The sequence below is a fragment of the Pituophis catenifer genome, unplaced genomic scaffold, assembly GCF_029215685.1.
Source record: "Pituophis catenifer annectens isolate HBS135680 unplaced genomic scaffold, rPitCat1.0.hap2 SCAF_1, whole genome shotgun sequence".
Classification (NCBI taxonomy): domain Eukaryota; kingdom Metazoa; phylum Chordata; class Lepidosauria; order Squamata; family Colubridae; genus Pituophis; species Pituophis catenifer.
The window spans coordinates 255,599,264-255,621,676 of record NW_027256881.1 but is presented as its reverse complement, the minus strand read 5'-3'; the positions used below and the strand labels follow the sequence as shown (position 1 = coordinate 255,621,676).

Genomic DNA, 22,413 nt, shown 5'->3' with positions numbered 1-22,413 from the left:
CCAGAATTAACTGAAGCCAAACTATTTTAGGCTACCTGCCATTACATTCATGGATATGATACTAAGGGGGAAAGCAATTTGCAACCCTCCAAATGTTGGATTTTCCCTTCTATGAACCTGCTTCAGAATCAAAAATGACATGATTTTCACTGAGGACACGGTGAGCTAGAAGTCCCTGAAGGGGCAGAGGCAGCCTTACAGCCAAAACTGGTGGCCAGTGGATGGAGACAGCTGCCACTCAAGAGTAGACTGTAGGAACAGGAATTTTTGCAGTTGGCTATGAGTAGAGCAGCTGGGTGTGAAGATTCCATCTATGCCCACATTCATCTCTCTCCGTGTATAGGATATCATGGAAAAGGAACAAGTTCTATTTGATAAAACTGAAATTGATTTGAATTTAGATTTTAAAATGACAGGCTCCAAAAATATGGGGAAAATGATATACTAGATATACAAATGAAACAAGTTGTTTTAATAACTAAAAAAGAGACATTCGAATAATCTGATAATAGATAAGTGATTATTAAGTTATAAATAATGAGTGACTTAGTTCATTTTCCTCTATTGTATTTACAAAGGAGACCTGTTAAAATTTTGAAAGACTTGGTGAGGGGAAAAAGACACCACATTCTAGGACATTATTTGAAGAAAATAAAGATCAAGATAGTTAAAAGTAAAGAGAAGGAATATAAAGTTGTTTTATTTGATCAAGATTAAAAAAGATGTTATTTCTGGCAATCTTTAATGGACTTTGCTGACCAAGATTGAATAATGAGGTTTAAGGATCTGTCTTTAGATAAGAGATGTGACATAGGATGAAGAGATTGGTAAATTGTTTAAATTGTTTAAACTTATTGTGACACAATTGTTACTTATTGTAACTTCTTTATACTTTTACTTTCTTTGCTATGTTTTTTCTTGTTTCTTCTTCTATGTGCATGTGTATTCTTTTCTACACTTTTTATTATTTGTAGCTTGTAGTAGTATTGATTTGCATAACCTTAATAAAATTATTTTGAAAAAGTAACCAAAGATGACCTAACTGAAACAGCTTTATTTGGCAATTTCTAGAGATTTTCATTTCTATCTCTGTGTTCTGGAAGACAGAGGAACTGTGAAATTAGCCTTTCTTCCAGATCCACAGTGGGTCATGGATTATTCTGCATATTTACATAAAAATTACCAAGATCCACTAAGATACCGTAACTTTAAACATACTATGCTTTAAGGCCCAACAAGCCATCGCGTACTCTACAAATCCAGACACTGTGGCTTGTACATCATGGTTTATTTCTTCATAATGTGAACTCTCTTAACTGTACTTTATTCAATAACCCATATTCAAAACCCATGTAGTTTGTTAATGGGACCGTGTGTCTTGCAAATCTAGAAATCTGGGTTGAGAGTTTCAATTTTAAACACAGATCCTCATGGAATATCCTCCCCTCCCCCCCACTTCTCAAGTTATGGGATGCTCTCAATAAAGGTTCTTCCCCCCCCCCATAACAATCTTGACCCAGATGATGCCTTGCCCTAAAACCCCTTCTCCTCTTCCATCAGCTTCTTCTGACTGGAGTTTTGCCAACCCAAAGAAATAAGAAACCACGAGCAGAAAAGACACAAAGCCTTTTTGACTTGGCAGAGCCCAGCTGGCTGCGGGGCGGCGGAGAGGCGCGCTGCTACCAACTTCTCCACCCACCCACGCACCCACCCCACCCCGGCCACCGGGCACACGCTTTGGAGCCCCGCGCATTCCCATTGCGAGAAGTAAGCCCTTTCCGGTAGGCAGCGGACGGTGACGTCTCTCTCAGGCCCTTTCCACTATAAGGCCCGCGAGTTCCCAGGCGGGCGAAAACAATGAGCCAAGCGGAACATTGCCAGCCAGCCAGCTAGTCAGCCAGCCAGCCAGCAGTAACCTGGCCGCCACTCTCAGGGCTTTATGCCAAAGGAGAATTTTGCACGTTATGGACGGCCAACTTCTCGGTGCAAGAAAGCAAAAGGAGTTGCCGGAAGAGCTCATCATCAACTCCCCAGCAGCGCTTCAGGGGACAACATTTTTTCAGCATGACGCGCCACAGAGGCGCACCCAGCCCGCCGGCCCCGCCAAGGCGCCTCTTCCCAAACCCCGCGGGGTCCGGGTTGGAGGGCAGCGCGGGCCACCTTTGCCTCCTCTTCTTCCCCCCCCCTCCTTTCTCTCGCCCCTCCCCTCGCCCCATTAAAGGCACCGCGCGCGCTAGCGGAGCTTGGGTTACCTTCTTTGGCTTTTTTCCTCCTGGCCAGGGTGCCTCCGAGCTTTCCGAGGAAGGAGTCGTCTTTCTTCCGGGAAGGGGGCGACTTGGGGGTCGGAGACTTGGGGGAAGAAGGCGATTTCTGAGGAGAGGTTGCCATGGTGGTGACTCCTACCAAAAGGCGGCCGAGCCTGGTGGGGGGGGAAACGAAAGCGGAGAGGCTTCGCTCGACTCAGTCACCAGCGGGCTCGTCCCTATTCCCAACGGAAGCGGAATTATTCCAAGCATCTGAGGCTGCTCTGGGTCTGCTGTTCCTTCCCTCCCTCCCTCGGTCCTCCTTCCCTCCCTCCCGCGCACACCCAGAGAAGGAGTTTTTTCACCCTCTGGCAACCACGCGCAGAGCCCCGATCGGCTCGGTTGGACAGCCGCCGCTGCTCGTTTCCCGCTTCCCTTTCCTCCGTCCTCAAAGCCCAGAGATTGAGAGCGTTCGAGGCTTTGGCTCTGCCCCTGCATCTTCGGCGGGACCCGCAGGTTGACTTAAAAGATGCCTTAAAAGATCCTGGGCAAATATACCAGGAAAAGGTCCCGGCGTGTCCACCGCCTGCTTAGGCATAACGTGTGCCACCCCGATCCTACTACCTTAAGGTCTTCTACTACTTGACAGGAAAGTCGGTGGAGTTGAATCTTAAGTTTTCAACTCTTCACGTCTAAGCTGTTCGTTTCACTTGCAAAAAGGGAAGATCCTGCGTGTCTCCGTTCTGAATAAAGTAAACTCGTGTCTTTAGTTGCGCTTGCAATTTAACAAGCTTCGGCCCTTTCACTCCTCCTGGGATGATTTATTCCACCATACCTGCATCACCGGCCGGGACACTTTCAAAAAGTAGCGTAGTCTGTGCTCCCGGAAAACATTTCCCGCGACGTCATTTCCTAGCCCAATATTAGTTACGCATACTGCGTCTGTACTCTTTGATCAATATCAAAACTAAGTCTTTGTTCCACTCGATAAATTATATCAGGGGTCTCCCACCTTGACAACTTTAAGACTTGTGGACTTCAACTCCCAGAGTTCCTCAGCCAGCTTGGCTGGCTGAGGAACTCTGGGAGTTGAAGTCCACAAGTCTTAAAGTTGCCGAAGTGGGAGACCCCTGAACTATACCGTCTCTTTCCACTCCACAGCTCATTTTTATTCTCCACCCCGGTGGTGGTGGGGGCTGGATCGGCGAGGATACAGAATGTGCCGACGCCGGATCTTGAGTTAAGAATTCAAATGTCATGTTAGAGGAGGTGTTGAAAGGGGACTGGAAAAAGATGTTTAATGCAGCTTCTTTGATTTTGAAGGCTAAGCAAGCTAGCTAGCCAGGAAGTAACGGAACGCAAAGTTGAATAAAAGTGGGAGTTACTCTTTCTGCTTGTAGGAGGAACTGCTTCACGTGGCACAAGTCTGTATGTCTGTGCTGCCAGCTGGTATTAAGCAACTGGGCCATTTCCGAGATGTTGGTAGGTGGGAGAAATCAGCCCAATAAAAGGTTGAATTTTAGTCAACGTTTACATGAGACCATTGGAAAAGGTCATAAATGTGGTCAGATATCATTGGTATGTTGATATTACAGGCCAGCTTTAGGTTTCACCCCCTGGCTGAAGAAGTACGGTGGAGGTCCTTTCCTGGTATCTGAAGGTCTGAATGAGGAGAATCAGGGTTTAGGCCAGGGTGAAATCCAGCAGGTTCTGACAGGTTCTGGAGAACCGGTAGCGGAAATTTTGAGCAGTTCGGAGAACTGGCAAATACTACCTCTGGCTGGCCCTAGAGTGGGGTGGGAATGGGGATTTTGCAGTATCCTTCCCCCAGGAGTGGGGGGGAATGGGGATTTTGCAGTATCCTTCCATTGGAGTGGGATGGGAATGGAGATTTTGCAGTATCCTTCCCCTGCCATGCCCACCAAGCCACGCCCACAGAACCGGTAGTTTTTAACAAATTGGATTTCACCACTGGTTTAGGCTTGAATCTAGCAAGATCAAATCACTTTGGTTTTAATAGCATGCTGCTCATCATGAGTTACTTGAAGGAATGACACTTTCCCAGCTGTATCTAACCCATGGTTCCTCCTGGACTGTTAGCTCCTGCTCGGTGAACAATTGTGGCCATGAGGGCCTTTTATTTAGGGTTCACTTTAGATATCCAAAAGCAAATCTTTATAGCAAACTCTTCCTTGCAGACCACTCAGTGAAAGGCAATCAATTGTGTCCAAAGTTACTGAAACTAAGTAACGAAGGATAAATATTATCAAATAATTACAACTAAAATCACCATTTTTAGACTTGACTGATTAATAATGGTGTGGTGTCCTAGTGGTGAAAACACCTGCCTCCCACTTGGAAGGTTGAGAGTTCAATCCTAGGTAGCAGCAGATGGTTTTCTCCTAGCCCCCCCACCCCAAAAAAAATTGGTTGTGAACTCTGTGTGACATCATGAAGAGCATCCGGCCAGTAAACGTTCAGCTCCATCCAGTCGTGTCACCCCCCCCCCCCACCAACTCTACACCAAATTAAGGGATTACAGGGTCATAAAAAGAAATTATTGCCCTCGAAGATAATTGATGCTAGGAACTTTGCGGTTTACTGTATATAGTCAACAAAACCCTAATCTGCTAAACAGGGCCTTTGTTGCATTTACATCAAGTAATATGCTATTTGTATCAGAATCTGGTTAATTTCTTTCCCACCAGTCAGGAACCATAGATTTTTGCATGTAAAAGTTTGGTACAGTACTCGATAGTCTTAAGCAGAAGCAACAGTGCCTTTTATGCATATTTTACATAAACAAGTTTTTTTAAAATATTTCCATTTGGAATAGTAAACAAAGATGTTCAGAAACAACTATCCTGTTGTCCTACATCTGTCATGCAAGTTTTAAAAAACAAACTTACAAAAATAACAGAGTAAACCAATATTTTTTTAATTATTTGTTTCAGTACAAATAGCCTACTTAATCTCTTTACATCTTGTTCAGAATAAACACTTATATATTAAATTACAATGTACAAAGTACAAATATCTACCACAGTTTTAAAGTTTAATATGTATAGTGACTTTTAGTTTGCAAACACATCTTATAAATTGCATTTGCTTAACAGCACACTGATTCCTTTTTGTTGTTCTTTATTTACAATATACATATACAGTATAATTTCTAATTAATTGTAACTGTTCATAGTTACAATGGCATTCCATTCACAAGGATACCATCCTCCACCTCAAGAATTCATGTAAAATGTTAAGTGGTATGAAGTGGTACGTATTTCAATCACTGAAAGATCTTTCATCATCCATCAACAAGATATGTTTACAAATGAGAAACACGGATCGAAGGACCCTACTTTTAAGGAAAACTAAAACAGTGCTGTGGTTTGTAACTAGCAAGTATTCTTAGAATTAAAAATCCAGGAAGTAGAACACAAAAACCATTCTAGTATTACTTCCTCAGTGGAACTGTATTAGATAAGGCCCAGTTACTATTCAATCATTCTTTTTCCACAAAGGCCAATGCTATTTTTATATTACCAACTGGAACATTATTCCTTTCCCTTACAGTTGTACTGTGCAATAAAATGTTGATCCTAATTTATTTGATTGATTTATTTGATTTCTATAAGCCCCCCCCTTCCACAAGTGACTGGACAGCATACATTGTAATAATACATTACAATGTATTATGCTGGAAGGACAATTGTTTTCTGAGAACTTTGGAACATAGAATAAGTTGGAAGTAACCTTGGAGGTTATCTAGTCCAATTCCCTGCTTGAGCAGAAGAGTCTATACCATTTCAGACAAATGGATGCCCAATCTCTTCTTGAAAGCCTCCAGTGATGGGGCACCCACAAAGGTAAGCTGTTCCAGAGGTTTAGTGTTCTCACCGCTAGCAACTGTATGCATCCTTCCGTGTTTATATTTGTCAAGCAGTATAAACTTATAAAATATAGTTCTTTGGCTTATTGAAACTTCCTGTTTCTTCCCGAAAATACTGTTAGCATTCTTCTGTTTCTTTTCTCATGTTCCTTATTCATCAATTAGGCCCTGCTACAAATACAAAAGTTAAAAGTTAATATCATTTTTCTATTGCATTAAATAGCGCTCTGGATTTATTATATTTAGTATTAGTGTAACAAAAGTGGGGAAACCAGAATCAGGACCAGTTTTGTCTAGTTATGCTGTGGTGTCCATGAATACCATCAGACATGGAATATATAAAATGCTCACCAAGCATTTGTGAGCAGGTTGCCCACCTGTATTGCTGTATATGTTGACTTTTATACCCCATCAGGGATGCTGTTGAAGCAGGAATTTATAGACAAACTTGCTAAATGAACAATGTACAAAAAGCTGCCATTCATACATTGGCACAGACTTTCATTCAACAGTCAGTTCATAGTACCAACAGGAACATTTCTGAACCCATCCTTTGCCCGTAATCCAGATAATGAATGTTAAATAAAACCCTATGTAAGAATTATTTGATGAAGATCATTTCGAACCGTCTTTTCCCTATCCTACCAAATACCTGAATTGCTTTTAAATTTTCTTTAAAAATGATGGCTCAGAAGTTGATTGACTTTTTAGAACATATGCTCTAAAAACTTCCAACTCTGTTGTTTAAATATACATTCAGTACCTCTCACACTACTTCCTCATGGGATAAGCAATGCTATGCAAAGAGCAAGAAGTAGAGAGTGAAGCAAATGAAAATCAGAAAGTAAAATGAAAATCTAACTAAATCTGGTTTACACAAACACGGGAGACCTTCAAACATGGGTTTGAAGGTCTCCATACCTTCAAACCCATGCTTTCACCAGATCATGCATTGCCTTTTGTATTTAAAACCTCTAATTTATCTATTTTTCATGATTCAGTTCCATTCAGCTCTTTGTGAAGACTGAGTTTCTTTATTTTCCCCTTGCTCTCAACCCATTTACCCTTTCTCCATATATTCCTTTTCTGATTTGATTCTCACTCACTTGATTTATTACAAAACATCTCAACTTTGTTCATACTGATTTCTCACTTTCATATTACTAGATTCATCAGCCTTTCATTCTTCACCACATAAGAAACAAATAATATTTTATTTTATTAAATGTGTTTGCCACCCATCTTACCATAGGGCAGTGACGGCTAATCTTTTTGCCATCGAGTGCCAAAAGCAGGGAGAGCGCGGGGGGGTCATGCATGCATGTGCCCACACCCATAATTCAATGCCCCCTGTGTCCCGCCCCCCATGCATGTGAACATGACCTCACCCACACTTCCCCTGCTTTTGGCACACAATGGCAAAAAAGTTACTGGTGGGCCCAGTAGGCCTGTTTTTCACCCTCCCCAGGCTCCAGAGGCTTTCTTGGAGACTGGGGAGGATGAAAACGGCCTTCCCCAGTCCCCCGGAGGCCCTTCTGGTGGGCCCAGAAGGCCTAAAAATCAGTTGGCCTGCATGCACTTGCATGCTGCAGCTGAGGTAAGGCAACACTCGCGTGTCCACAGATATGGCTCCACGTGCCACAGGTTCGCCATCACGGCCATAGGGTGACTCTCAGCAACTTACAATATCAAAATAATCCATTCCTACTGTGTAAGGGAATTAAAACAGGTCACTTCGGCAAATTCAGTATTACCAACAGTCATACAAGTTTGCTTGTAGCAATGTACAGGTAGTACTCACTTATTGACCATTCAGTGACTATTCAGGGTTATGACAACATTGAACAAGGAAACTTGTAACCAGTCCTGAAAACTGGCCATCATAGCATCCCCATAGTCACACAATCACAATTCAAGTGCTTGGCATCCCACAGTCATACAATTGTCATCTGAGACTTTCACAGCCAGCTTCTGACAAGTAAAGTCAATGGGGAAGCTGACAGGAAGTCACAAATCATGGTTATGTAATGTTGCACTTAATGACCCATGGTGATTCACTTAACAACCTCACCTGGAAATGAAAAACTACTGTTGTAAGTAAGGAGTGAATTTTTCCCCCTTACAACTGTGTTGCTTGGCGATAGTTTTACCAGTCTCGGTGTTTTTAGAAAATGAGCACTAACTGTACCCATTTTCAGGTGACATATATTGATTTTGTATGCAAAATAAACCTTATACCAATACCTTAAATATCTACTTCTTCATGAATAGTTAGTTTTCTATCTCGGTCCTCCTCCAGTCATTCTGACGATCTTCTAGTTCTATCTCTTTGGCTCTGGAACAAGAACAAGATCCCACTATGAGGACTGATCATTTAATAACTCCTACCATTCTACACAAAGTTGATCAAGATCCTTATTTTTTTTTCAGCAATGCAATAAAAGGTGTTCAAGTTCATTTCCATTTCTATCATTTTTGATTTCATCATCATTGGCATCCTTCAGTCTTAAGAGACTATGGTATCATGCTCTGGAAAGAGGTCCTAAAACAGCATCTAGTGTGACTAAAAAGGCCAATTCGAGAGTGGCAATCCCTTCCACACTGAGGGCAGATACATTCTGTCCCCTGCCCAGCCCCCAGATTTCATTGCTTCCGGGACTCCCTCTTTGCTTCAGCCTGCCGAACAAGTGTCTCTTCGAATTGGAGAAGGCCATGCTGTGTCTTTAGCCTCCAAGCTGAACGATCAGAGGTCAAGGTTTCCCAGTTGTTCATGTCCATTCCCAGGGCCTTTAGGTCCCTTTTGCAGATATCCTTATATCGCAGCTGTGGTCTCCCTCTGAGGTGCTTTCCCTGCACTAATTCTCCATACAGGAGATCTTTCAGAATCCAACCATCAGCCATTCTCACGACATGCCCAAGCCATCATAGACGTCGCTGTTTCAATAGTGTATACATGCTAGAAATTCCAGCACATTCCAAGACTGCTCTATTTGGAACATTGTTCTGCCAGGTGATGCCAAGAATTCGTCGGAGACAGGGCATATTTTTGATCTATGCACCTATTAACTTGGCCAATTTTGAAAACCCTGCCTCCCATGAGATTGAAATATGCTTTTCTTGGTGAGCATGGAAGTCACACACAAATTTTTTTGTCAAAAAATAGGTTGAGGTGTGTCCCCTGGAGTGATTCTTCCCTCTGATATAGGTAATCCTCAACTTATAACCAAAGTTACAATGGCACTGAAAAAGTTGCTTATAATTGGTCCTCACACTTACGACCTCTTCAGCATGCCCATGGTCTGGATCAAAATTCAGCCACTTGGCCACCGGCATCCTGGGGTAATGTGATTGCCATTTGCGACCTTCCCAGCCAGCTTCTGATGAGCAAGGTCATCGGGGGAAGCCATCTTTGCTTAATGGCCACATGATTCACTTAAGAATGCAGTGACTTGCTTAACAACCATGGGAAACAGGTTGTAAAATCAGACACAAGTCATTTAACAGTCCCCTTGCTTATCAGTGGAAATTCTAGTCCCAGTTGTGGCCATAAATCAAGGATTATCTGTATATGATAGCCCTTATTCTTCTTGCCTTGAGAAAGCCGCTGAAACTTAGCTTTTTAGCCAGATATTGAGGTCCAGATGTGTGGAGTCTTTTAGTTGTTTAATTATCAAGTTTAGGTCACTTTTTATATATTGGAGTGTTTTAATGATGTAGGTCATTCTTTTTTTGGATCATTGTTCACAAATTTGTTTATTTATTTATTTATTTTATTTATTTGTTCAACTTGTATGCTGCCTTTCTCCGAAGACTCAAGGCGGCTTACAATGCATTTAAAAACCATATATAAAACATTAAAAGTTAAACCATTAAAAACAATTAAAACCCATTCACACTATTCATGGCCGCCCACATTGTTGTGTGCCACCCACATTATTAGAGTTGAATAGTCTTATAAACGCAATAAATAGAATAAGAAATGGGATATGAAAACAGTATCAGGAAGCAAAATAGGAAATTAACAGCTTTGTACAGCTTTGTACAAATGTACGGCCCATGAATGAATATATCACAGCAATAAAATGTACAAATGGTTTAAGATTAGGATTGACTATGATTGTCTTATCTTAGTTCAAAGGTAAAAAGTATAAAAGGACTTCCTTCCTTCCCACCCTCCCTTCCTTCCTTCCTTCCTTCCTTCCTTCCTTCCTTCCTTCCTTCCTTCCTTCCTCCTTCCCTCCCTTCCTTCCTTCCTTTCCTTTCTTCCCTCCCTCCCTCCTTCCTTCCCTCCCTCCCTCCCTCCTTTCCTTCCCTTCCCTCCCTCCCTCCCTCCCTTTCTTCCTTCCTTTCCTTCCTTCCTTTCCTTCCTTCCTTCCTTCCTTCCTTCCTTCCTTCCTTCCTTCCTTCCTTCCTTTCCTTTCCTTTCCTTTCCTTCCTTCCTTCCTTCCTTCCTTCCCTCCCTCCCTCCCTCCTTCCTTCCCTTCTTTCCTTTCCTTTCCTTTCTTTTCCTTTCCTTCCTTCCTTCCTTCCTTCCTGTAAAGATTTCAAATCAGCATGAAAGTATGAAAGTATGCTTAGAAGTTATTCCATCAAAGCCTTTCACTAAGGATAGTATAAAAAAGATTAACTAACCTCAAACCAAAATAAAAATACATATGCAAGGGGTAACACAGCAGTTTAGCTCAGTAAGGGACATATGTATGCTGGAAAGAGAAAATCTTCTGACATCCATAAATATTCACATACATACAGTACATATATCCTCACCATTGATGCAAACTGCCAATTCTGACTTACATGGTCAAGAGTTCAGCTTCATAGCGCGTTAATCTGTTCTTTTCCAGTACTAGTTCAAACCATTCATGTAATAATTCAGATTCATCTTGTGTGCTTGCCTCTGTTTAAGAAATTTTTTTAAAAACGCCAGAATTAGTTTTTTCCCCCATCCCAAAAATTTAATCAAGTATAGAGAAGTAGTGCTGATTAAAATGTCTTTTTCCAAAATACTCCCAGTTGCATTTTCTAAGCATTTTCAAATATTACAGCTGCTGAACTGAAAGCTAGCAGTCCCAAATGTGTTTTTTTTTTTCAACTGGACTTTCTGGTTTTTCTTTGAAGACGTTTTTTCCAAGCTGAGCTGAAGAACCTTCTTGGATGAGAAGCGACACTTCTTCAAAGAAAAGCCAGAAAGTCCAGTTGCCTCTTGGAAAAAACAAAACAAAACCCCACACCTTTGGGACAACCATGACCTGGATGATTGAGAATCTCCATAGACATGAAGGCTAGAAGACATATTATTAAAAAGTTAAATTCCAGTTTTGACCTCAAAAGGTTGTTTCACACAGCAGCATGCAAGTGCTGTTATCCAGCATGGGAGCCAGCAGAAAACAATGCTGGCTTAACAAGGGGCTGATCACATTTTCAGGAATAAAGCAGAATAGAGGTCTTGTCTGCACCGGAAAAGAGGGTGAATTAAGAGCCCTAGTGAAGAATGTCTTCTTTAGGACTAGCTATGACCATATCTCTATGGGGTTGGAGAACTGACACCAAAGGAGCCGGTCTCCTCCTCCTTTTCCTTCACTTCTCCTGCCACCAATGGTAAGAAAAGCAGAAGACAAGTATGGGAGAAACAGGCCTTCTGCTTCCTCTTCTCCAATTGTACAAAATGACCATTCTAAGAAATTAGACAACTGGCACCACTGTTCTTCGCTGCAGCTATTTCCCATTTTTCCTGCCATGTGTGGCAGGAGAAACAACTTGCCACAGACAGACCAGTTGGCATACCTTTTGCTGAAAGGGCAAAACCTGCTACTTTTGAAGTGAAGCAAAGGGGTGGGGGGGAAGGGTTGTAAGACAGAGACAAGTCGAGAATAATATTGTGCATTCATGTCCAGCAAGGATATACAGCATATAAACCCATACTCTCACTTATTTAAAATGCTTTTTTCCCCAATAGCTCCCAAGACTTTTCAAACCAGAATTTTGAGAAACTCTCAAGGATAGCATGAAGGCAGAGGATATCCTATGGTTTGTTTCCACCATCTGTATTTCAAAGATTATCTCTGGAACATGTTATGCATGCTTAGTTGTTCACACAACCAGCCCCTGCATTTTTGTAAATGCTCAAGGGTTTGTCGCATGGTCCCACCTCAGTCTGGGACACTTCGAATTTGTGGTTTATAGTACAGCCAAAATACAACCTTATACTGATATATCACATTAGAAACCTGTACTTTCAGTAGCTCTCACACAAAGTGGAGATGGATAGAACAATAAAGTGAAACAACCAGATTTCTCTTTTGATATCCCATTGCTAGTGATGGAATATGAACCTATATAGAAAAGCTTTAGGGAAACAGGGATTTCAGAATTCAGCTGATGTTCTAGCTGTCCTAAAATTAAGTTGCACAGAATTTAAATCGGTGCCTAAAGGAGAGGCTGCTCCAGAAGCACTTTAAAAGAAAAAAAGGAACAGACTGATCACAATTAATCTCATCCATGCCCCAGTAATAATTAATGGTATTCATAAGGCTAAGATTATTTGAGGTTTTTCTAATGCATACGTGGTTGTTGCTCCAGTTGTGATCCTCTTAGACACATTTTACTCAGTGCCTTTAGAGCACTTTATTTCACCCTCCATACTCTCTTATTCAGTCCAGCAGCTAATGAGTAATTCCCCCTAACAAAAGAGCCTTTCATTTCACTCTCACACAATTATTAGAGGGGAGTTACATTAATGTCATGGAAGACTACTGTTTGCAGGCCTGTCTCTAAATTTGGTTATTAAGAACCTTTGCAGCTCAATAATATTGCTTAACTGTGATGATTTTCTAATTACCATAATAACACCTATTAAATCACTTGAACTCCATAAGCACAGCCCTGCCTAAATACAGCTTAATCTAATAAAACCTGGTTATTTATTAAGCAATAAAGTACTATATTTCTAAAGGCTGAATGAATGGAACCGTAAGAGCTGTAACCATACATTAACAACATAAACATGGTTATAATCAACGTCCCCAAATTAATAATTTTCTAAGGTTGTTTGCCAAATCTACGTGTAAGGTTGACAAATGAGAACTAATCAGTCCCTCTTTTAGAACACCAGCTTCTGTCAATCAATCAATAGAGAATAGGAAAAAACTGACCCTAATTAAAGGAATTAAATTACTAATGAAGGGAATGGAGCAGAAATCTTCCATCTCCCAAGCCATGCCAAGTAAATAATGGCATAACAATTTAGCAGGCCTAACAAGAAGTCTGTACATTTTTGAATGCCACAAATATTCAGTTCTTAAGACTTTGGGGAAGCTTAACCCATCGGTTCCATCCAAATGAGAAGCCTTGGTTTCAGTGGTGGGTTGCCCCCAGTTCACACTGGTTCTATAGAACCGGTAGTAAAACCGGCGAGAGGCTCCTTCCACCGACCCCGATGTCATCAAAATTGTGAGCGCGCGCATGCGGCCCCGTTGCAAACCGGTAGTAAAGGTAACTAGAACCCACCACTGCTTGGTTTGCTTTTTGTTATAGTAGATAGAAATGCTTTTGACAAAGACTCTTGTAGTAGGTCTTCATATTATTTGCTATGGTCTTCTTGTTTGGTGCCCTTTTATAAGAAACTGTTGCTACCATTGACTTAGTGCAGATGGAGAAGTGAGATTCCAGATCAGGAAGAATGGAGATGATCAAGCACCTCTGATGTATAATTTACAAGGTTGCATATGAGCTGGAAAGATCAGCACAATTCCATTCCAACAAGGTACTCAGAGCAAGCAACCAGCCTTCCTGGGGGAAACGTGGAATATGGCCAGCTCACAGCAAGAAATTTATGCTGAGCACAAGGCAAATCTAATGTCTCTCTCTCACAAGACAAAATGCATGATGAAGGCAGGAATTTTTAAAAGGTACCACCTGCTGTGGGCTGAAAAGTAATTTGGCATACTTTGGAACAATTAAGTAACTGTTTGCTCTTCCACCATCTGTTTAAAAAAAAGAAGAAGAAGTACCATTGCTGTGCAATGAAAACCAGTATGCTGTCATGTCATGCTTTAGAGCATGAGCTCTAAAGCTGCTAGAAAACATATTCAGTCCTACCTATGGCATCATCAAATTTCCTGTGCTTTAGATGTGCTGGTGCCAACAGTGATGCCCAAAGGCATCCTGATGCCTCCGGGCACTGCACTTCGTTCTGCCCACTAAGACAGGGGTCTCTAACTTTGGCAACTTTAAGACATGTGGACTTCAACTCCCAGAATTCTCCTGCCAGCATGGTCCACGAAGTTTTCACGTTTGGAGAGCCCTGCACTAAGCAAATGGTCTCCGGTGCCTACTCAGAACTCTTCTTCCTTCTCCCCTACTCCTCCCCCCAGTCTTTCTATAATGTAATGTTGGTGTCACTGAAGGGAAAGGTGTCTTCTTAGGAAGGGAGGAGATGTGAAAGTAATAAAAGTGAAAGAGGGAGAGGGTGACTGAATGCAAAAGAAAATAGTTCCTTCACCTTTCTCTTATTCTTTTTGATACCAAAGTATAATTTGTACTGGTCTTCAACCACTATAAATCAAATTGATTGATTGATCACAAGTATAAAGTGCTAGAATTCTACCCTCTTTTAAATTTTGCCTCTTCTGATAGAAATATGAGATATGCTAAAATAGCCCATAAGAATACAGATTTACAGTCACTTCCTGAACCAAGTAATCTATGGATCTCATCTATTTAAGAGGAGATCAGTGGTGGGTTGCCCCCAGTTCGGACCGGTTCGCAAGAACCGGTAGTAAAACTGTCGGGAGGCTCCGCCCACCGACCCTGATGTCATCAGGAAGCTTCTGCGCCTGTGCAGAAACGCACACGTGAACGGCCCCGTTGCAAACTGGTAGTAAAGGTAAGTAGAACCCATCCCTGGAGGAGATCCTTCAATAATACTGGTCTGAGATGTAGCAAAAATTCCTTTTCCATTCCAGTATCTGTTTGTTTCAGTGAGTAGATTTAAATAATGACCTGCTTTCCTGCATTCATTTGGGGGGTGGGGGGGGGCGGGGGGGCGGGGAGGGAATTGGGATTAGCTGTCCAAGTTTGCTTGTTTGTTTATTTAATAATATTTATGCTGCCCATCTCACCTATAAGGTGACTCTGGGCAGCTTTAAATTTATCACTAAATAAACATGAGCAGTGGATAACTGAGCTTGATTCTGGATGACTTCATCAATATGTCTGTGTTGATATTTTCGCACCAATATAGAAGTGAATTGCCATTTTCTTTTAATTCCCCAATCTAGCCTACGAGCTGGAATTTTCTTGTGGCCTCTCGAACACTAACTAAACTGCCACCTACTCTGGCTGCTCACTGGTATTAGGTGGTTGGGCATCGTCCTGTATATCTCAAGATTAGCCATGTTGTCCCCAGCAATCATTATATGATACCAAGGGGGAAAGTTGTCACATTATCAAAAATGCCCACAAGCCTAAAAGTTTCCTGTATCCTATTCTATTCCAAACTATTCTAGGAGGATAAAAAGTTAAATGCAACTGAATTTTCTTACAACTTCTCAAACAGCTTCAGGAGGGCTGGCATGTTCTTCAGATCACAGATTTTTCTGTCATTCTCACCTGCTTCTCCTCGTAGTTCCCTCTCCAACTGAACACCATACACCTCAAGAGCTCTCTGTTTCTCTTCCACTTCTTCCAATAACCGTTGGATAGCCTGGACAAACGAATAAATAAATCTAAGAAATAAAATCTACGAAGATGCTACTCCGGTATACAGATAGTCCTCGACTTACAATCACAATTGAGCCCAAAATTTCTGTTGCTAAGTGAGACATGTGTTAAGTTAGTCTTGCCCCATTTTATGATCTTGCTTGCTACAGCTGTTAAGTGAATCACTGCAGTTGTTCAGATAGTAACATGGTTGTTAAGTGAAGAGAGCCTTGGTAGTACAGTGGTCTAAGGCACCCTGTTATTAAGCTGGTTATTAAGACCAGCTGCCTGCAATTACTGCAGGTTCAAATCTCGCCAAGGCTCAAGGTTGACTCAGCCTTCCATCCTTTCTAAGGTAGGTAAATTGAGGACCCAGTTTGTGGGGGCAATAAGCTGACTTTGTATAAATATACAAAAGAATGAAGGCTATTGCTTAGCGCATTGTAAGCCGCCCTGAGTCTCCGGAGAAGGGCGGCATATAAATCAAATTTAAAAAAAAAAAAATATGGCTTCCCCATTGACTTTGCTTGCCAGAAGGTCACAAAAGGTGATCATATGACCCTAGACCCTGTAATGGTCATAAATGTGTGTCAGTTGCCATATGAGTCATTTTGATCACATGACTGTGAGGATGCTGCAATGTCTTAAGTGTGAAAAATGTTGTCGTAAGTCACTATTTTCAATTCTATTGTAACTTGAACAACACTAAATGAACTATTGTAAATTGAGGACTTCGTGGCTCTCTATTCAATGAGACCAGAGTGTCAAACTCACATCGTCATAACAGCATCACATGACATATCGAGACTTTTCCCCCCTTCGCTAAACCGGGTGTGGGTGTGGCCAGTGTGTGATGTATCCAGCCTGTGGGCTGGGAGTTTGACAGCCCTGAATTAGACAGTGACTCATTATGATGATACTGCTATTTTCTTAACTGTTACATGGGAGATATGGGAACTAAATATAGGTTAACATGTTTCATTAACATACACCTTTGGGTGTTTTTCTATGTCTCTATCCCAAGAAAATGTATTTAAACACAGACTAAGACATATGTAAGTTTCTGCTGTCAAATATTGTCAGGAACCACAATAGTACCAACAAAAGTGCCTAACTGTTCTTTAGCAATCATGCAACTGTGATAATAGCTACAACCTATTCCATCAGAAAAAGCACTAAGATTGCCCACAATAACAGCACACATTTATAAATAAGAGTCTGGTTGAAGAGCTTCTAAGGCCCACAAATTTTGTCAGTAAAATGAATTGATGGACATAAAGCCATCAGTCTAAGAAAAAAAAAATTAACACAGGTAAAAATGAAAATATATAAAACTCAAAAGAAAGAAATTAATATAAAATTTTGAGACCTGTGGAGAGGTAGATATTGCATAAAGAAGTACAGAACTGGGCAACCAGTTTGTTTAGTGGTTAAGGTGCTAGCCTAGGAACAAAGATACTGTGAGTTCTAGTCCGCACCTTAGGCATGAAAAACTGTCTGGGTGACTTTGGGCCAGCCATTCTCTCTTAGCCCAACTCATGGTATCATTGTGAGGAAAATAGGAAGAGGAAGGAGTTTGGATTAGTGGCGAATACCTGTAGCTTGGGTGTAGGATAAGGGTGAAGGTTCGTTTTCTGAGCTTGTGGGTTGGTTTCCAAACATTTCATTATTAGGCTAGCTAACATCTTCAGTGGAGTTTAGGGGATATCAGTGTCACTGTTCTTCTGTTTATAAGGGTGTGAGTGTGTCAAGTGAGGGTCTTGTGATGCGTAGGTGTGAGTCATCAGTGAGAGTCTTGTGACAGGTCTTGTGATAGGGAGGTTACATCAGGTCAGGTCATTGGGAGATGAACTGTTAGCAGGGGGGGAGTTACATGGGTTGGTTGAGGGTCAGTGCTGTCTCTGGTTGGCTGTATGGTTGATTTGCATTCTGAGGGGTTTGTAGGCCGATTGTAGGTCAATATGTCTGTTGATAGAATTGCTTGTGGAGTGCGGGGCTTCGCTGAACTCATGAGCATGATGGATGGTAGCATGGCCAAGGAGGGAGGAGGGAGTATTAGGTATGTTTACCACGTTGAGTAATTTATAAACAACAATAAAGGGATAAAAATCAAATAAATAAATCTAGACATGGAGCAGATAGAAGAAATGACAAAGAGAGGTCTTGTTCTCTACCAGAAAATGTCTTCAGGATAGGTAAATAAAAATCATATCAAATTTCTTGTAAAGAGAACAGTGAAGGAACATATGGCTCCACTGAGCCATCTCCGTAAGGACATACTAAGCATTAATGAAGGGGAATATTTTTGCAGTTTCCCAATAATATGGCAGAAGGCAATGCATCCAAACTGGCCAAATATTTTACTGTCGAATACATTACATGAAGAGTAAGAAACTAAAATACCTGTGCTTTGTGAAGTCTTTTTAGTTCCTTTTGTTTAACCAGTTGCTTTGTTTCTTTTGCCAACTTTTTGTTCCTTCTAAGAGTATTTTTAACCTGCAAAAATAAACAACAGCACATACTGTACCAAAGGAAATCAATACTTTGTACTTAGCCACAGATTTCCATAGACTTTCTTTGAATGTGAATGTTAAGTAGCCTTTGACTATGTTTGCTGGGCACAATCCTGAGCCATTTGTTCTCGTCAATAAAGGCCTAAGCGCAGTCTTAGTTAGGCATTAACATTTTCTGTCGATAATCGAAATGGTAATATTCTGTCAATTAAGATAAAACACCACATTTATAAAATCAGGGTAATAATCCTGGTAGTTCTAAAGTAAACATTAGGGAATCGGGCATTACATTCAAATCTTCCTTAATTTACCACTGCTGCAAAATATTAAAGCATTTACTCCACCATGAAAAGAAAAAATAGAGTGCCTTTATGCCTTAATGCAAAATAGATTTAATATTTAAAATGTCAATGTAGAAGTTTTATTTATTATGCTGTTCTGATTACAAACTAAAAGAATAAAAATAGCAATAAAATGCAATGCTAGCTACTTACAAGGAAAATGTAAAACTTATCCTGTCATAATGGTTGGTCTATAGAGATCATTCTGTAAGAGGCTTTGCTCAAACGGTCTCTCTCAGTGGTGAAATCCAAATATTTTTACTACCGGTTCTGTGGGCATGGCCTGGTGGGCCTGGTGTGGCTTGGTAGGCTTGGCTTGGTAGGTGTGGCAGGGGAAGGATACTGCAAAATGTCCATTCCCACCCCACTCCAGGGGAAGGAATTGCAAAATCTCCATTCCCACCCTACTCTGGGGCCAGCCAGAGGAGGTAGATTCTCTGAACTACTCAAAATTTCCACTACCTGTTCTCCAGAACCTGTCCGAACCTGCTGGATTTCACCCCTGGTCTCTCTGCTCCTTGATATTGTAAAAGATCTAAAACCACTGAAAGGGTATTGCTGCAGTTGCTCTGAGATTCTGCATGGTCACCCAAGCATCCATTTGGCCAGGATAAAATGACCTTTGAGTTGCTGTAGCTTCAAGGAACAGATGGAGAGGAGTATTTTGCTAGTAAACAAAGTGTCTCTTCAAGTGATTTTATATTTGGTTTCTCCACCTCCTCCTCCTCACCATCATCATCATCTCCAGGTAATCAGCCATGTCTAACTACCCTCAGCAAGTTCATAAATAGTAGTGGCAGCAAAGTAATGTCTTCCAGCACCTGCAGAAGAAATATGGCCACCCAACACTACTCTGGTACTGCTCTTTCATGCAGGAGTCAATCTACTGTGTTCTCACCCTTCAATGCATGACACAGTATACAGGGATATCAAATGGCATCAATGAGACATCCTTTCAGAGCTCAGCCAAACAGATTAATTTCCTCAGAAAAATAAATATCATCATTCAAATTCTGATGACAGCAAGCCCCAATACTGCTTCCAAAAAAACAGATGCCGATGTTACAGTGCTTGATTCTGGTGCTGAGGATTTAAACTTAGAATTAAAAGCAAACTCACCCAGTCTTTCCAAACCTAGAAGATTACAGCTAGAAAGCCAGAGTCTAGCCTTGTGAAAGACCTGTGTTGTGGGATCAGTTTGGGAACAATGTCAGATTTAAGTAGCATTTCAGAATTCCTGCGACCAAAATCTTTTTATTACAAAATATTCACCGCTTTTAAATTCAGATCTGAGTTTCCAGCCTCCTTTGTTTTTACACAATTTTCTACCATTTAATTTATCTTCTATAATTCTATTTTTTATGTCAGTACTGTTTTATCATGCATTGTAATCCTTTTTCTTTATTGTTTTATTGGGTCTCTACTTATTTTTAATCTTGCTCCCAGTTATTTGTGCATAGTCTGGCACTGGGACCCTCTCACTGGCACTGAGACTATTTCACAGTCTCTTGTCTACAGTTGTCACTCTAGGTTTTCTTGGAATAGCTGCCGTACTGTTAGGTCTTTTTCAGTGCAGCTAATGCACAAGAGTTTGTTATAGTCTTTGTCAACTGGGTATGCCAATGTTCTGGGCCTCCGTTTGCCAGGCCAGGCTTAGTTTAGTGCCTGTGCTCTGGGTTATTTGGAGCAATTGCTAACACCGACGGCTTGGTTTCCTGCTGGTGTCTAGATATCCAGTGTAATTGCCACTGATGCTTAATTTCCTGCCAGCACTCTGGGATTTTTATTCTGCTACCATTAACACTCTCCTGTTCAACTCCCTGCAAGCTGCTCTCCCTATCACCACCATTTTCCTGTTCGGCCTACCATCTTTAAGACTTCAGCTTTCAGTTTCTTACATCTTCTTTCCAACTTTTCTGTGTTCTTGTTTCTTCTCCCTCTGTGTCACCATAACCAAGCCCCTGTCTAAAAGATTGGCTCATCCAATCTAAAAGGGTTGTCAAAGTCAGTAAAGGGGGGGAAAGAGAGGGGATGGTATTTGGCCACCATGTTTCCATCATTTTTCCTTCTATGTAGTGCCTCTCAAGGAAACCAACGTAAGAGAAAAGAAGAGAAGGCAGAGCTGGGGGCACAGGGCAGTAGAGTTAAATAGGTCATCATTTTAGAGTCCTTGCATTGCCACAAATTATCCAAGTCAGCCCTCCTTGAATTTTGTTACCCATATCTAGTGCCAATTTAGTGCTGATGGTAGTTGACTAGAGGTTTGTGTATAGATTTGAATAAATCTTCTGTGCTGCAAGTTAACATATGGTCCTGATCCTTTGTGCCTGACAACCATTTGCCTTAAGCTGAGAATATGCAGGATCAAAACCTGACAAAATTAAGGCTGCAGAGCTTCAGCTGTATTTGGTGTGGAACATAGAGGACTAGTATATTTATGACTGCTCAGCAGTTTTATGCTCTGCTTGAGCAACATTTGGTGGTAGCCCATTCTTGGTGCTGAGCATCTTTTACCTGTTCCCTTGACACTTTGATCCTGTGGGTTTGACCATATTCTATATTTCACCCCTTGGAATTCTCACAGTGGATGGCCAACTCAAATTCTGCATCCTTATAATACCAGTGAAAGACTGTGGACTGATTTATAGTCTTACCATTGGCATGGCTAGTAAGAGAATTGATTTACAGCAGTTCTATTTAACTCCCTGCTAGCATCTCATTAGGCTGTGAAACATATTCCCTTTGTCTTTTCTGCAGGAGGTCATTTAACAGGGTGACCATAGCTGAGTTTGTTCCAAAATCAGGCTGGAAGCCAGACTGAAAAGGACTGTGTTAATAGGATTCTTCCAAGAATGTCAGCAGTTCTACAGGCAATATTTTCTCAAGCACCTTGCCTGTAAATGGGTTTTTGTAACATGGCTGTAGTTGGTGAAAGTTGCCTGTATTTAGTTGTCTTTTGCTTCAGGAATGGATGTTCCACTTAGTCATTCTCCTTTCGTAACATGAGTAAACCACAATGGAATAAGAGAACATGTAACGGGCTAGAAAGCTGTAATCATCTTGCTATATCTTCAAGCCTTAGCAATCGAAAGCAGATTCATATAATTAGACCAAATTATGCCACATATTTCAGTATTATCTGTAGCATTCAAATTGGGTAGTAAAGGATTTTATCTTTAAAACATCTTATGCAGATTGAGTTTGTTGGAGCAGATGAAAATAGATCCTTGAGCAAACTGAAGCCTTCTAATAGGCAATTACCTGAGACGCAATGGAGTAAGTAAGCCTTTTTTGTAATCTTCATGACCTACAAGAGGCATGATTGTATCTATTCAACTGCATGTCATCTTCCAAGTGGGTCTGACACTCCTTTTGCTGTAGTTGTTTGCTGACGCTGCAATGCTTCATTGTGGGAATTCGCCAGAAAACAAGGAAAAAGCACCGATGCTACAGCACCAAAAATGGTAAGATTGTGTCAACAGTCTGTTCTATTTTTCCATTACAGAATCATAAGTTTTGGTTTCTGGAAAATCTTCCTAGGCAAACACTATTGAGCAATAGAGGCAATGGACACTATGAGACCATACTCTCCAGGTAGTGATCTGTCTTAACCAGTTGGATAGCCTTAATACCCTTAATATGCAGCTGATCTAATCTGAAGAAAAAATTCATCCTAAAGTTCTATAACTTTGCATCAAAGTCCAGCTTAGGTTCCTCAGCCAAGGAGA

At 41.2% G+C, this 22,413-nt stretch overlaps 2 protein-coding genes across 2 annotated transcripts in view; both read right to left on the bottom strand.

Annotated features, from left to right (window-relative positions):
- Nucleotides 1–2,402, bottom strand: part of PARVA (parvin alpha) — a 66,469-nt gene extending 64,067 nt beyond the window's left edge. Inside the window, exon 1 of the mRNA XM_070957485.1 lies at nucleotides 2,253–2,402. Within this exon, the coding sequence (XP_070813586.1) occupies nucleotides 2,253–2,388 (136 nt within the window). The 5' untranslated portion in view covers nucleotides 2,389–2,402. The remainder of the gene's footprint in view (nucleotides 1–2,252) is intronic.
- Nucleotides 2,403–8,382: 5,980 nt separating this feature from the next.
- MICAL2 (microtubule associated monooxygenase, calponin and LIM domain containing 2) overlaps nucleotides 8,383–22,413 on the bottom strand; it is a 147,380-nt gene continuing 133,349 nt past the window's right edge. Inside the window, exons 31-34 of the mRNA XM_070934178.1 lie at nucleotides 18,235–18,327; nucleotides 15,742–15,835; nucleotides 10,930–11,029; nucleotides 8,383–8,467 (exon numbers count right to left, since the gene is read on the bottom strand). Of these exons, the coding sequence (XP_070790279.1) occupies nucleotides 8,404–8,467; nucleotides 10,930–11,029; nucleotides 15,742–15,835; nucleotides 18,235–18,327 (351 nt within the window). The 3' untranslated portion in view covers nucleotides 8,383–8,403. The remainder of the gene's footprint in view (nucleotides 8,468–10,929; nucleotides 11,030–15,741; nucleotides 15,836–18,234; nucleotides 18,328–22,413) is intronic.